At 43.3% G+C, this 14598-nt stretch overlaps 1 protein-coding gene across 12 annotated transcripts in view; it reads left to right on the top strand.

The window, feature by feature from the left end:
• The window catches only part of GIT1 (GIT ArfGAP 1), a 294885-nt gene that overhangs the window by 120650 nt on the left and 159637 nt on the right, over positions 1 to 14598 (top strand). For all 12 annotated transcript variants that reach the window (XM_085649217.1, XM_085649216.1, XM_085649213.1 and 9 more), the window contains exon 2: positions 12488 to 12621. In XM_085649217.1, the coding sequence (XP_085505343.1) occupies positions 12488 to 12621 (134 nt within the window). The remainder of the gene's footprint in view (positions 1 to 12487; positions 12622 to 14598) is intronic.

Here is a 14598-nt window from a genome sequence, read left to right as displayed (position 1 = left end):
CTTTACCTCTACCTATCTCTGACCCCTTAATACCCAGTCCTGTAAGCCTTATCCCCCCCCCTTTTAAGTGGTATAAAAGTGATTAAAAAGAAAACTTTGTAAAGTCCTGCATTGTAACATGCTTGAAAAGGGCTCTCATTGTAATTACCCGTGTTGTAAAAACTTGACTTGTAACATCCATTGTGTTACACACTGATGTAAGCGTTAGGTACTGATGCTCACATCAGTGCTGCGATTATAGGTCGCAGCACTGATGTGCGCATCATAACAAGGTTTAGAACTAAGTTTGGGACTAATGTGATAAGTCAAGGAGCATGTCTGCCTCTTTAGTGGGTAGCATTTATCTGAATTAGAAACATGGGCATAGCCATGGCGCCCTGCCTAGTTCCCGAGCCTTCTCCCAGAGGCCCACATGCTGTCCAGCGCTACCTGTTTTATGGCCTTTTAACGTAGTGTGACTGAGTGATGAACTCATGGCTCTGGGAGATGACGTGAATGACCTGGTGCCCCCTTTACTGCTACATTCCTCTTTGTGCAACTTGTCGCACCACTTCTACCGGCACAATCCTTGCGCTGGTGAATAAAGATGATCCCATTCCAAGATGGTGAGCAGTATTTGCATATTATGGCTCGATGCTACCATAACACTAACTGAATACTTCAGGAAATGCAAGCAATGGAAGCCTGCTTTATCCAGAAGGAAGGATATATATTCGATCCAGCTACTTCATTTTGAGTGATTCATTTCTCAAAAGTTACACTGTAAAAGTATTCCCTTGCAGTACTAAAATAACACTGTGGCAAAACGTACAAATAGGCTAAATTGCACGCCATAGGACCGTTCATGGGAAGAAAACTGGAGCTCCAACCCACCGTGATTGTAGCGGCAGGAAACAAAATGGCATCTATATAAAGTAACATGACCTGTTACAACTTAAGGAAAGAAGTAGGTGCAAATGTATTCCACTTCGTTCCAGCAGCTGATCCAGGTGCAAATTGAGGCAAAGACTAAAATAAATGTACATATCCTCAGACAAGCGAAACCATGCTTACTATGAAAGCCTTATCAAAGCCTTCCTTACTTAAAATGTAAAGTATCTCTAGTTGTTAAAAAAACTATTGTGTATGTCTGCCAGAAGCAGAGGAATTCATTATATTGTTAGTTGAACCTGAAACCAACGGAGGCAGTAGTAAATGCCTCAGTTGAAACATTAGGAAAAGTAAGGTTTGAGTAGTTTTCTGAAATGTTATTTGAGGAGGTTATTTCTGCAGCATGGCGGCTTCCATTGTGAAGGCTCTACCTCCACATTTGAGCGGAAACCTCCAAAGAAATGATCAGAAGCAGATATTAAAGCTCAGACAAGAAGATCAGGGCAAAACCTTCAGGATAAGGAAATGGGCCAGCCTTGAAGATGAAATGTTGGTCAATGCTAAGAGAAGTCATCTCGATCTGACTGAAGAACTGATGTGGCCAGAACAAGTTTTGCTTTTCGGGAGTCTGGCATCAGTAGTTGGGTTAGATATTGGCCAGGTGGGTTGTTGTGAAGTCCCATTAACGCAGTAACCATTCTGAACTCCACAGTGCAACAGTTAGCTTCTTTATTCACACATTAAAATAGGTCCAGGAAACATCAGGTTCAGCTGCAGGTTGCAAGAATCCATCTACAGGATATCGCACCAGGATTGTAGGACCTCCCTGCTCAGCCTCTGGTCTCAGCTGGTGTAACAGTCATACAACACTTAAAGTAACATAGCAGCATTCCATGGAGCATCTTATACCTTGGGTAGCAGGGACACATAGAACACACGGACACATGACCCAACACATCTCCCTCCTTCAAAAACACAAGAATCTCACTATAGTATCCTAGACAAGGTATTTTTGCACAAACGTATTGACAAGACTGTTGAACCAAAATAAACCACACACAGCGCTCTACTATCTGGAACATGCAGAGTCACACCAACATGACAATACCTGGATCAAGCAAACTCCACCAAGGAACAAAGCTAAAGGTGTCGGTCAGTCCTCATTCTCGCAGTATGTAACACGCGTCTTTCAACCTTCTCATTAGCAATGTGGACTAGGTGTCTTTCAACCCTCGCTCATTCTATAACAGCAGAAAATCTGATGAATTTTGCAGTGGGTCTGTTTCAACCCTCCCCTGTCCTGTGACAACAGGGCACCTCACGAATTTAGCAACAGATCTCTTTCAACAAACTCATATCTGACAGCAGCAGGGCATCTTGTGAATTTAGCAGCGTTCACTTTCAACCCTCACTCATCCACAGCAGCAGGACATCTTGTGACTCCTACAAACAACTGCATAGCTAAAATAATTCCCAACACAATGTCACACTACAGAATATTAGCGCACATGTGCTCCTGCAGTGACCACAATCTGACTCTGGGGCAACACAGAACGACAAAACAGTCCTCTAACTACACTGGCTACAGCACCTAACCACTCTGTTACAATTCATCTCAGAACTCCTAAAATAATTGAAATTTCTAGTGAACCTATTCTGATAAATTTGACATTTTTTTTTTTTTAAATATTCTTTTTATTTTATTTTGACAAGGAAATAACATATAGAACATAATATGAGTACTTGACATGATTAGTTGTAGAGCAATTTCAATCGGCCAGTGTTCATAATACATATCCACTACAGGGCTATACATTGAGGGACATGAGAGATCCAATTGTACATAGATCATGACATCAAACGCACACATTTCCTGTACAACACCAAATGGGTCATAAGTTACCTCATTCTGGGTTCTTCCCTCTGCCTCCCAGATAATAAACCCTAATTCTCTGCTTCCCCCTCCAACTCTAAGCCATAATATTTCATCCATGGTGTCCATACTTTCTTAAATTTCCGCGGGCAGCCCCTAGCTTTGTCCGTCACCTGTTCTGCAACCCTTTATAGATCCAAAAATGCCCTCCATTCCTTTAGTGTGGGCGTTTGTTGCACACCCCAATACTTCGCTATGTCACGCTTGGCCACTACTAGTCCCAGGTTAGCCAGTAGTAATTTTTGTCATGGGATATCTACCTCTGTGGAAATACCCAAAAGAAGGAACCTCTGCTCCATTTCTATCTGGACCTCAAGTATACTATTAAGTTCATTCACAATCTTTCCCCAGTATTTCTGGATTTTCCTACACTCCCATATGGTATGTTTGAAAGTCCCATCTATCCCATGACATCTAAGGCAATTCGGACTATCAGCTTTCCCCATTTTGTGAAGTCTGGCTCTGTCAAAATATGTTCTATGTAAAATTTTATATTGAATGAGGCGTAATCGAAGCTTGATTGCCACCTTCCGAAGGGTGCATGAGAGCGGCCTCCCAATCGATGTCTTCCAATGTTCCGGTAGTCTCCTCCCACTTGGTTCAAATTGGACCAAGCTTATCCGGCATATTATTGAGTAGGGTTTTATATGTTTAGGAAACCGCTTTAGCCGGGTTCTCCTCTTGTAATAGGCGACCCTCCAGTGGGGCATACTCTGGTATTGCCTCCCTCTCTAACCCCCTCCGCCATCCATGCATGTTTTAAACGAAGATATGCATACATTTGTGTAGCATGGAGTTTATATCTGTCTTTGAGTGTATCAAATGGGGCCAACATCCCCCTTTCTAGAAGGTCCCCTATCTTGGAAATGCCAATTAGGTCCCATTTTTTAAAACCTCTAAGCGTCCCTATTTCGGACAGTCTATTCCCTTCCCATAGCGGGGTCTCCCTGTTGCATTTCTTGTCCCATTGCATTTGCCTCTCCGTGTGTTTCCAAGCCTCCAGTGTCCTCCGGGTTGCCTGAAGTAGTTGGCTACTGCCCTTGCCACCATATAGTGAAGATATGTACGATTTCTGAATTGTGATCTTTCCAGCCTATATGTCGAATGGTCTCCTTGTATATGGATGCACTCATTAATAACAATAAGGTGGGATGCCCTGTAATATGCCCTGAAGTCTGGAAGAGCCAGACCACCATTATATACACTTCTTTGCAAGGTTTGGAGTACCACTCGTGGGTATTCCCCATCCCATAGAAGTAAGCGTACCTCACTATCTGATTGAACAATGTGTCTGGGATTTTATGATAAATATTTTGCAGCACATAGAGCAGCTGTGGAAGCGTAATCATTTTATACATGGTGGCCCTTCCCATAATAGTTAGGGGGAGTTTGCGCCACTTCCTAACGTCTTCTTGAAAATTGTAGCTAACTCTTAACATTACGTGCCTGGCTTTCCGCGACATCCGTGGTAATGTAAAGGCCAAGATATGTGAAGCCTTCCGTTGACCAACGTAAACAATCAGGAAGCCCCTGTGGTTCCACCGCCCCCCCCAATTGGGTATAGTGTGGATTTACTCCAATTGATTTTGTATCCGGCATGCTTCCCGTTTACCTAAAAAATCTGCAAGATTCGGGGGAGGGTCACACTGGGGTCGGTCACGTATAATAAAATATCATCTGCATATAAAGATATGCGTTCCTCTTTTGAGTGTTCTGGTATAGTCTACGAACCCACCTAATCCAGGGGTAGTTCTGATAACACAGGCAAGGGGTTCCAAAATAAGAGCAAAAAGTAACGGGGAAAGAGGACATCCCTGTCTAGTTCCCCGTTATATTGGCCAAGGTTCAGAAAGAGCCCCGTTGACCCGGGCCCTAGCCATGGGTTTCGTATAAAGTAGTGCTATCCAAGCTCGGAAACTTGGCCCGAATCCAAATTTCTCCAGGACATAACTCATAAAGGGCCAAAAATTTGACAGTTTTAAACTACAACTACTATCTTCAGGCCAGCCCTCTGAACATAGCTTGTTTGTGTACTAAATAAGAAAACCATATAATGACAATGTTACTAATATATAGCAGAACACTTCATGAAACTGTCTCATCAGTTTCCCAAAGGAAAGCAAACTAAGTTGCTCAGAAGCCTTAATGTCTAGAAAAGTGCCAGCCGGCTAGCTTCATGTCATAAATATCTCAGCACGTGTAAACATAGGTAAAATGTTTTATCCTTCATTGTTTACATTTCAGGCTACCAGCCTGTTGTGGCTTCTTGCTGTCTTATGTATTCTCCCCACAGTCTTGATGCTCCCTGCTGCTCAGCCAGTGAGTGAGGTCATTTGATGGAATGTTGAGTGTTTGCGCTTGGATGAGTGGACACCTGGATTGAGAAGGGCTGAGCAGCAGGATGCTGCTCCCGGTGGGGCTTTACCTGTAACCTGAACCTAATAAACCTACTTCTTATGTTACCTACGAGACTACATCCCTGATTGTAACGCTGGCGATGAGCGAAAAAGAAACTATGCTAGAGGAACAAGAAACAAACAAGAAACTTGTGGAGCTGCTGAAAAAACTGAGTGGGTTACAAAACAAAAGCGACTGAAGCCTGTAAGATGCCTGTGAGAGAGGATTGCGCCGGTAGCCCCACCAGTGTTGATTATAGCAAACAGCCTGCAGTCCCGGGCATTTTCATAGGCCAGCATAAATTGTGCAGCCGGTCTTAAGGGCGGCTGCTAAGTTGATGGGACTTTGGTGCCAGCATGATTGAAGTTGTTATGCCAGGGGGAATTTTACTGGCAGCATTTGTTTGAAGCTGCAGCGTTCAAGAACCGAAGTTTACACTGACTCTTAAGGATTGTGACTAGGTAACTGTGAAGTATATGAAGGGCAATTGCCTGTGAGGAGTCTGCACAGCTATGTGTTTGGTATGCAAACCGAGAAAAAATGGGACTGATCGGGGGCACTGATGGGCCCTGGGTGTATTCTGCATGTGGAGGCTGTCGGGGACATTTTTACCTTGACTATTGTTACCATTGTAGTTGCGGTTTGAGAGAATTTACAAGCTCACCAGTATTGTTGTGTTTTGAATACATCGTGCTCAAGTGCAGGAGCCGACATTGAGGCAACGTCATCAGAGGTAGTAGGTGTCATCAGGTTAGTTAGGTGTCAGCAGATGAGAATTGGCCAGCTAAGTCAACGCATCAGGGGCCATATGTAGGTACCTAAATACCGTTCGGTAACGGCCGAAAATCGGTAAATATCCCGTGACCGACCGGTATTTAGGCAATTGAGATGTAGGTGGCTGGATTTCAGGATTCGGTAAATTACCGAATCCTGAAATCCTATGTAGGGGGCACTCAAGTGAGTGCATTTTTGGTTTCTGGATTCGTTATTTACCACCAACTACAAGTTGATGGTAAATAACGAATTCCTTTTAAAAAGCAATTTTGTGCTTTTTGAAAAGTGGCATGTGGCAGACATACATGCCCTTGGGGCATGTATGTGCGCCACATGTGCACACATGCACGATTCAGGGGTGCAACAGGGTGTCAATGTGACACCCTGCCACCCATGAATATGCTCCCCCTATTACCGATTCGGTATTTACCGAATCGGTAATAGTGAATGGCTTCCCATTCATTCCTATGGGCCTCCAGGCCCATAGGAATGAATTGGAAGGGATGCATTATTACCGATTCGGTAAATACCGAATCAGTAATACCGAATATTACAGATTCGGTAATAATTACCGAATGTTTACCTACATTCTATTTACCGATTCATAAATACCGAATCCGTAAAATTCGGTATTTATGAATCGGTAAATAGAAATTATCTACATATGGCCTCAAGTGTGGTGACGGAGGCACCCATTGGTCACTGCTTCATTGTTAAACGTCGGCTGACCCTGACGTCTGACACAGGATCTTGTTACAGAGCATTGCTAGGTGATGTTAAGCAACATCCTGCCTGCGCTTACTGCGGGATGTGTAGTGTGAGCAGCACTTCCTGTCAAAGTGGCTACGTAGCATGCAGTCACTTCCTGAGGGGTTGCTGATGCGTACAGCTGGAAACAACTAATTACTGATTAGTGCATCTTGTTTGAAATATTCATACCTGCTTATGCACACACCTTGGGATACTACACTGTGATGGTAATGGATTATCGCTCGTCTGCATAGCTAAATTGCAGATTGTCAGTGCTGACTAGTAGTGTACCAGTATGAATAGTGGACAACACATTTTTATAATTTCTCTGACTGTTGTGTAATCCGCTTTACTAAATTGGCACGGTTGGAATATAGGGAGATGATCTTTTAGTACAGTTCTTCTAAGAAATTCTGCAGTGCAATCAAATTGTGGTGATATTGTAATTCTACCTTTGCGTATTGCATACAGCTAGTGAAGCAGCGTGTGCACATTATCGTATTGAGATCGTGTTGTGAGGTTCGTCCTTATGTGAGATCAGAGTGAAGGGTATCCCTTATCATGAAGTGTGACCGTGTTATATTGAGTGACATGTTGGTCGTTATGTTGTTGTGACCAGGTTATTAGTTCTGTGAAGATTCCCTCTATGTGGGAATGAGGGTTGAAAGATACCGAGTGCGAAGATGCCATGTGAGAGTGGCATGGGTTAAGAGACACCCAGTGCGAAGATGCCTAGGTTGTCCACCTGAATTAAGGATGTAGACGCATTGCGTAAGCCCAAGGTTCCACCCTTCCTAAGGGGTTAAGGGTGTAGGGACATGTGTTGAGCCCAAGGTTGTACGGGTGTACGTTTTCTCTCTGTTCACTATGCAGCAGGAGGAGAGGGGGTTGAGTCAACATTTTTGTGATTGTGACCAATCTTCCTAAGGGGTTTAAAATGTATGGGCAATGTGTTAAGCCCAGTGGGTAGTTACCATCCTTCCTATGGGGTTTGGAAGATGGGGCAGTTTTTAGCCCAATGTTAAGGGGGTACATTATTACACCTCTATGTAGCAGAGAGTGGAAGAAGTCCCGTTTCAGTCTATTGTTATGGAGGGTAACGGGCTGATCCTGTAAGTGTGTGTGTGTTGTGAGGGGTTATCGGCACACTTGCATTGTGAATTTGTGGGACTTATTGATTGCCATTGTATTTTTTTTTCCATTTTCCATCCCATTGGAGCATTGAAGTTACTGCAGGGAGTGTTGTTTGATCTTTTTCTTTTGTTTCGGTGGGGTGGTATTTCTAGTTTTGTTGGATGGTGTTTTGCCGTCCTTCGTCCTGCTGAATTTCCTGTTGTTTCATAGGGAGGGAGATGTGTTGCGGCCTCTTGCTATCTTATGCATTCTCCCCACAGTCTTGATGTTCCCTGCTGCTCAGCCAGTGAGTGAGGTCATTGGATGGTTGGAATGTTGAGTGTTTGTGCTTGGATGAGTGGACAGCTGGATTGAGGATGCTGCTCCTGGTGGGGCTTTACCTGCTTTATCTGTAACCTGATCTAAACCTACTTTTTTGTAACCTAGGAGACTACATCCTTGATTGTACTATAGTCTTTGATCAAATGTTGGGTTGAAAATATAAATAAGGACCTAACTCCTCTATTTCCTTGTCTGACAAACGAAGCCGCACATCCTCAAAAACATGTTGCCACAAAAACAAACTCCCCTTTACAAATATATATTTCTATTGTCTGTTCCGATAGAAAAACATAAGTCCGTTTTCCTTCTGACAGCTGCCTACATAGAAGTCCGTTTTCTATATTTACTATCCATTAGACAGCTTCCCCATTCTCGGAATAAAAGGCTTTCTTCCTGTGACAGAGGTGAGCTCGTGCTAGTCGTCACTTACCATAAACTTGCTGAGCGAGGAATGTTGAGCGCGTGAAGCGCTTCAGTAATTCAAATGCAAACACACTACTTGACAGAGCGTTTTCGATGCATCTACATAAAACGTTTTTGTCTTTTAAGAGCAAACCTGTCTCAAAAGCAGTACCTCCGAATCGTACTGTATGCAGACCAGTTTTAAATAAATGAAAAAAGATACCGAATATCCAGTAATATCGTGAGACACTCTTCCTCGCTGTGCCGTATTGACTGTTGAACTGCTCCAGCAAATCACCTTGCTCGTGTAGCCTTGTTTTCATGGTCTCTTCATGTCCCAGCGCTTGTGTGCTTCAAACACCTGGGTGTCCCTTGTGATCCCAGGCAAAGACTGTGTTCCAAACGCCTCCTTTTGTTGCGGGAGGCTTTTTACTAGTACTGGCTAGCAACATCACCCTGTGATATTTTTTTTCTACAGCCCTTATGTCTACTCTGCTGTGAACTTCACAACACTGCACACGGCTTGCAAACACCGTTGATTGCTTCGTAGTTCAGAACAGGGCTGTAATTTTCACCAAAGGACTCCTGAAGATATGGCACTGTAAGGTACACGACCACAGCGGAAAGAACACTGCTTCCTTTCTACCAGTGTCCCATAATCGGTCTTTCCTGTCCCTTCCTTCACAAGCTCCCTCCAGCAGCAGGAATGCTGAAGCCCAACCGTCCCCTGGCAGATTTGAGGGCAGAGCAATAACTGGACTAGCACAGCCAAGAAAGGCGTTCAGCCCTTGGTACTCGGATGTAGGTAATTTGCACCTTGTATAATGACGGGCTACTCATAACTCAGGTGTAAGAAATCGGGTTATTTTCTCTCACTGTAAACTCTGATGATTAAGACACTAGAGACAAAGAACAGCCGAAGTCTGTTTTTTTAGGCAACGTGTTGCTTTACCTGTTAACTCTGATGTTGAAGACACCTATTGGTACCCAATTCTTTATTTCTTCTTTTTGCTCTTTTCACACGCATGATTTCATTAATCTCGCCGCTAGTGTTATGAAATCCCATTAGCGTAGTAACCAGCCTGGACTCTACAATGCAGCAGTTAGCTTCTTTATTCACACATTAATATAGGTTCAGGAAGCATCTGGTTCAGCTGCAAGTTATAGGAATCCATCTATAGGATAGCCCACCAGGAACATAGGACTTCCCTGCTCAGCCTCTGGTCTCAGCTGGTGTAAGAGCCATACAACACTTCAAGTAACTTGGCAACATCCCGTGGAACATCATACACCTGGTGGAGCAGGGGCACAGAACACACGGAAAGCAAGACACAACATGGCTGACTTAGGCCGAAGTAAAGACCATGACCGGACCATGGCATTGGTGAAAAGGTCCGCATTTTAATTGCCCTGCTGATTAACGAGAACCTATGGCCAGGGAGAGCTCCATGAAAGAGGCGTTGTTGAAGAAAGTGTTTAGGAAAGGAGCAAAAACGGGGTTCAGTTTTCCCAGATCTTTCCTGAAAAAACTCAGAGCACACGGGAGCTGCAAGTAATCAGGAAGTGAACAGAGCCCGCAGCTTCAATCCCCGCAACCAGCGAGTCAAAGCTCCGCATAAGTGTTCATTCGGGTGTGAGATGCCCGGAATTCCTGTCCAGGTCCAGGGCCAGGGCGAGGCTGCCTGGAGTGGTGTAATCGGGCTCTTGCCTTTGGTGATGACTGACTGATCGGGTTATATTCTTACTAACCTGTGCCAGGTCAGTGGTGTCATCTGTTGTGGCAGCATTCGAGGGCGAGCAATATGTTGCGGGAGTATACGAAAAGTGAAAAACAGTGTTCACAATTTACTGTTAAATCCAACAGTTTTGTTATAAAACTGCTGTAGTCTAGCCGTTTTGTCTAGAGCCTGTTTCTCTGAGAGAAGTGACAGCGCCTCTCTAGCAGCTGTCATGTAGGTCCTTCCATGGGAACGGTCATTTCTTTTGTTAATAACCTTTGACCCATGTGGTGAATCTGCCTTCAATGGCCCATCCAGCTTTGACTCTTTATTTCAGATGTTTGGTCTGATTGTTTAACGTTATTAAGGAAAATCCATCAGCTCTCCGTGTTCGTTCGTGCTCTCTGCTGGCATTACTAATTGTCGATGAAACAAATCTGAGTGTAATTTTAAGAGCTGGGCATGGGATCTCAGACTCCACGGTTTGTAATGTGCTGCCTTTGTTCGTCTGCTGTCTTCACAGGTTGGCTTGTTGTATTTATTTGTCGGCCTGCATACCCAGTCACCACCACGGGTCCTTGGCTGCTTGTAACCATGCCTCGGGTTGCTCTACTTCTGGAAAGTCTCCAAGTGGCATTTACTATGAGTTGCTCCTGTACTTGCCCGTGGGATATTCCTAGATGGATTCTGCACACCATTTACCCTGGTTGCCTGTATCCATTGTATGCCTGTGGGTCACTCGTGGGTGGGTGCATTTTACCCAGCAACTAGCAGTTACATTTCAGTGAGCTTATACTTTATCACACCTAGGTGAGCTCATTGGGTCACGTCTAATGGCTGCCTATGTCCAGCGAATGCATGTGAGTCACTCACCTGTTGCTCCTGGGTGGTAGCGTATAACCCTGCTAGCCTGTAACCAGTGCATTTCAGTGAGATGATGCCACTCCTGGGTGAACTCACTCATTAGATCATTTCTCTTGGTTGCCTGTGTCCATGCATGCCTGTGGGTCGCTCTGCTGTTGCTCATGGGTGGTAGCGTTTTACCCTGGTAGACTGTAGCCAGTGCATTGGGCGATCTGATTTTCCTGTATGGACTCTTTATATCATTTACCAAGGGTACCTGTGTCCTTTGCATGCCTGTGGATTGCTCACCTGACCCTCCTAGAGGACACCATGGATTATTTGCCCAGGCCGTCTGATCCAGTGCATGTGACCCCTTTATCACTCCTGAGTAGACTATAGAGACACATTCAAGCAGGCGTGACAATAAATTAATGTCAAGTGCGGGTGTTGTACACCCCTCTCCTTACACACTTAAGTACTAATGTGGGCTGTAAGGCGGAACACCAAAATACTCTCCCCATAGGCCACTTGGCAGTTCAACACTCTTCAGATAAATTCTCCCATACAGTGTGGCATGCTGCCCCTTTGCTAATGCACTTCAGTGTTTAATCAGGATTTCAAAGGGTTATATAAATGCAACCACAATATAGTGCAACTCAAATAACTGGACTACTAAACAAATATTAAGAACCGTCATTCGTTAGTTCACGAATCACATAGTGATGTGGTCTTTTGCTCTTCAAGGCTGACCACTGAGTTCGTGAATCGAAATGTGATGGTGGTCAGTTATAATTCACAAATCACTATTTCTAGTTCATTCCCTGTTCAATAATTTGCAAAAAAAATGATTGAAAACACAGAAATTCTTTGAAAAAAATCCATTAAGAAATCTTATAGTCAAGACAAGAAATAACCACTAAAAATCACTCTTAGGCTTACTTTAATGTCGAGACATATATACTTTTGGGGTGCATTAGGGTGGCGCTGTCTTTAGTCTTTAATTTATATCTCAACCATTATATTCCTTTGCATCAATTTTTGTAATTTTCACAAGTAATCATCAACAAGTAGTATTTATGAACTGTGATTTGTCAGAGAACGATCTTCAATGCAATAATGTATATAAAATTTCTTGTAAGAGATTGGTTTGCGAAGTGTATAAAGCTATTGCATCAGCTTTTTGGGTGAAACTATAATGCAAATTAATGGAAGTACAAATAAACCAATGAATGCAAACTGAAGACAGAACATAAACATAAAGTTAATGGGTCTAACATTGGACCACATGTAGCAAACCACCCCCCTTTCTAAAAAAAGAAATATATATATTTTTTTGTTTTCTCAGATCCTGGCTGGGCCTCCATTAACCGCGGTGTCTTGATATGCGATGAGTGTTGTAGTGTGCACCGGAGCCTTGGGCGCCACATCTCCATGGTGAAGCATCTGCGGCACAGCTCCTGGCCCTCTTCCTTGCTACAGGTAGGTATAGGCCCCGGGGCCTTCACATATGCTACTGCCAGCTCAGAACTTATCCCTTCTCCACAATGTAGGTAGGCATTGATCTCAATTCCGCAAAGTGCCTGGGGTAGCAGAAGTGACGACATACATCCTTTAACGGTGGTTACATCACCTTTGTCCTGTAGACATCAAAGGACATTTCATCATGGGAACTTTGCCTCTGAAGGAGCCACAGAAAGTGGCATTACTGACAATAAACTACAATAAGTGCAAGATCAATTAAAAACCCAAAGGTTACTAAAGACAACAAATGTATAGCCAGATTATGTCTTGTACATTACATAGCGTGCCACAATGATATGCTAGGTAAAGATGTAACATTTCCAAACAGAGAGCATACATCCAAGTAGATATTTAAATGTTGAATTAAAGTACTGCATGCCTAAACACAGTTTCCAGTATCTAGGCATAACCATGATATGCTCAGTTATGGCCTCAGATGTGCCAACCAGCCTCTAGTGCCCAATTAGTCAAATGCCAGGCAAAAACCTCAAACGCCCAGACATGGCATAAATGGTCATCCATAACTATTATACGCACAGGCACAACCATCATGTGTTAGTTTACACAGATAATCTGACCTATCCCACCACTAACACATCAAGTGAGTTCTCTCAGTGTTGACTTGCATGCCACACTAGTCCGGCAGCGCTAAGACATCTGTGAAACTAACAATGCAAATATCTTGTTTGCATTATTACATGGTCTCCAAATATCCATAGGTTATTGTGGCCCACTGCTTGCATTTGTGCATCCCTAATCTGGTTTTCAGTTCACCCAGGAATCACAGTACCAAGATTCCAAGATGGCGCTTACAAAGCTCCTCACCCCTAAATTGCATCATGGACTAGTACTTCACAAACGGAAGATCTACGGAACCCTCATGACACATCTCCATCCTGATTTGCAATACACCCTAAATCACAAAAACGAACCATCTACCAAGTTTTTACAATGTACTTCTTGCCCATTTTGTAGTCTGTCCTGGTATGCTCAACACAGATTTTTCAAGGAGCACATAATCTCTGTGCGCAACCTGCTGCTAAAAGGTTGCAATATCAGTAAGACGGCATTGAGAGTAACACGTTTGCTGCATAAAATGTGTGAATGGCTGTACACAATAGACCTACACATCTCTGCAGCAGGTTCATTAACCTTCAATGTTGTCAATCTCATATTGAGGCATCTGGCTTGGAAAGTTCATAAGGATCTATTTGGCCAGTTGTCAAGCCCAGAGTTGTCTTACTTGGATTTAACCTGTCACTTGCGGGCCAACATTCTTCTCAACATGATCAGTTCACTTTGCAATTATAACCTTGTAATTTACTCTCAGGACGGACCATCAGTGATTGGTGCGGATCAGTATAAAATGCACCACGAGAATGCTCCAAATCTCTCAATACTGGGATATTAGTGAGATGTTTAGGTGAAGTCTTACAAATGAATCAATACAGCTTTGTACCTGTTCATCTCTCTGCTTTCCCTTGTTCTCTCGTCTCGTGTTTCTCCAGTTCTTCTATCTTTTTTCTCCTATACTCTGTCATTATTGCTCCTTGTTTTCCATACCCTTTGTAGTGGCAGTTACTTCCTATATGTTTATTTCACTGCCCCTTTATTTTCCCTTTTCCCTTTTCTTTTCTTTACGTCTTTCATTTCTTTGTTCTCTCTTTTCCTTGTATTTCTTTATTTTTTTTCCACCCTTTTCTCTCATATTAGTTTCTTTCCCATCATTGATTCCTCTCTTTCCGTATAATTTGCTTTCAGCTGCGTTTTTTCCATTTTTCTCCTTCTCCATCGAATCCCTTCTCTCTCTATTGCCTCTCTCTCTGTTTCTCATATTTGTTATTTGTCTTCTTGCTTTGGTTCTTTCCGTCATATGGTTTCGTGTTCCTTAAGCCTCTTCCTTTCTTGCCCTTCTTTCTTTCTCTCATTTTCATT

The sequence above is a fragment of the Triturus cristatus genome, chromosome 3_2 (assembly GCF_964204655.1).
Source record: "Triturus cristatus chromosome 3_2, aTriCri1.1, whole genome shotgun sequence".
NCBI classification, from domain to species: Eukaryota; Metazoa; Chordata; class Amphibia; order Caudata; family Salamandridae; genus Triturus; species Triturus cristatus.
Note: the sequence above shows the minus strand (reverse complement) of the source record. Positions and strands in the feature narration are given on the sequence as shown.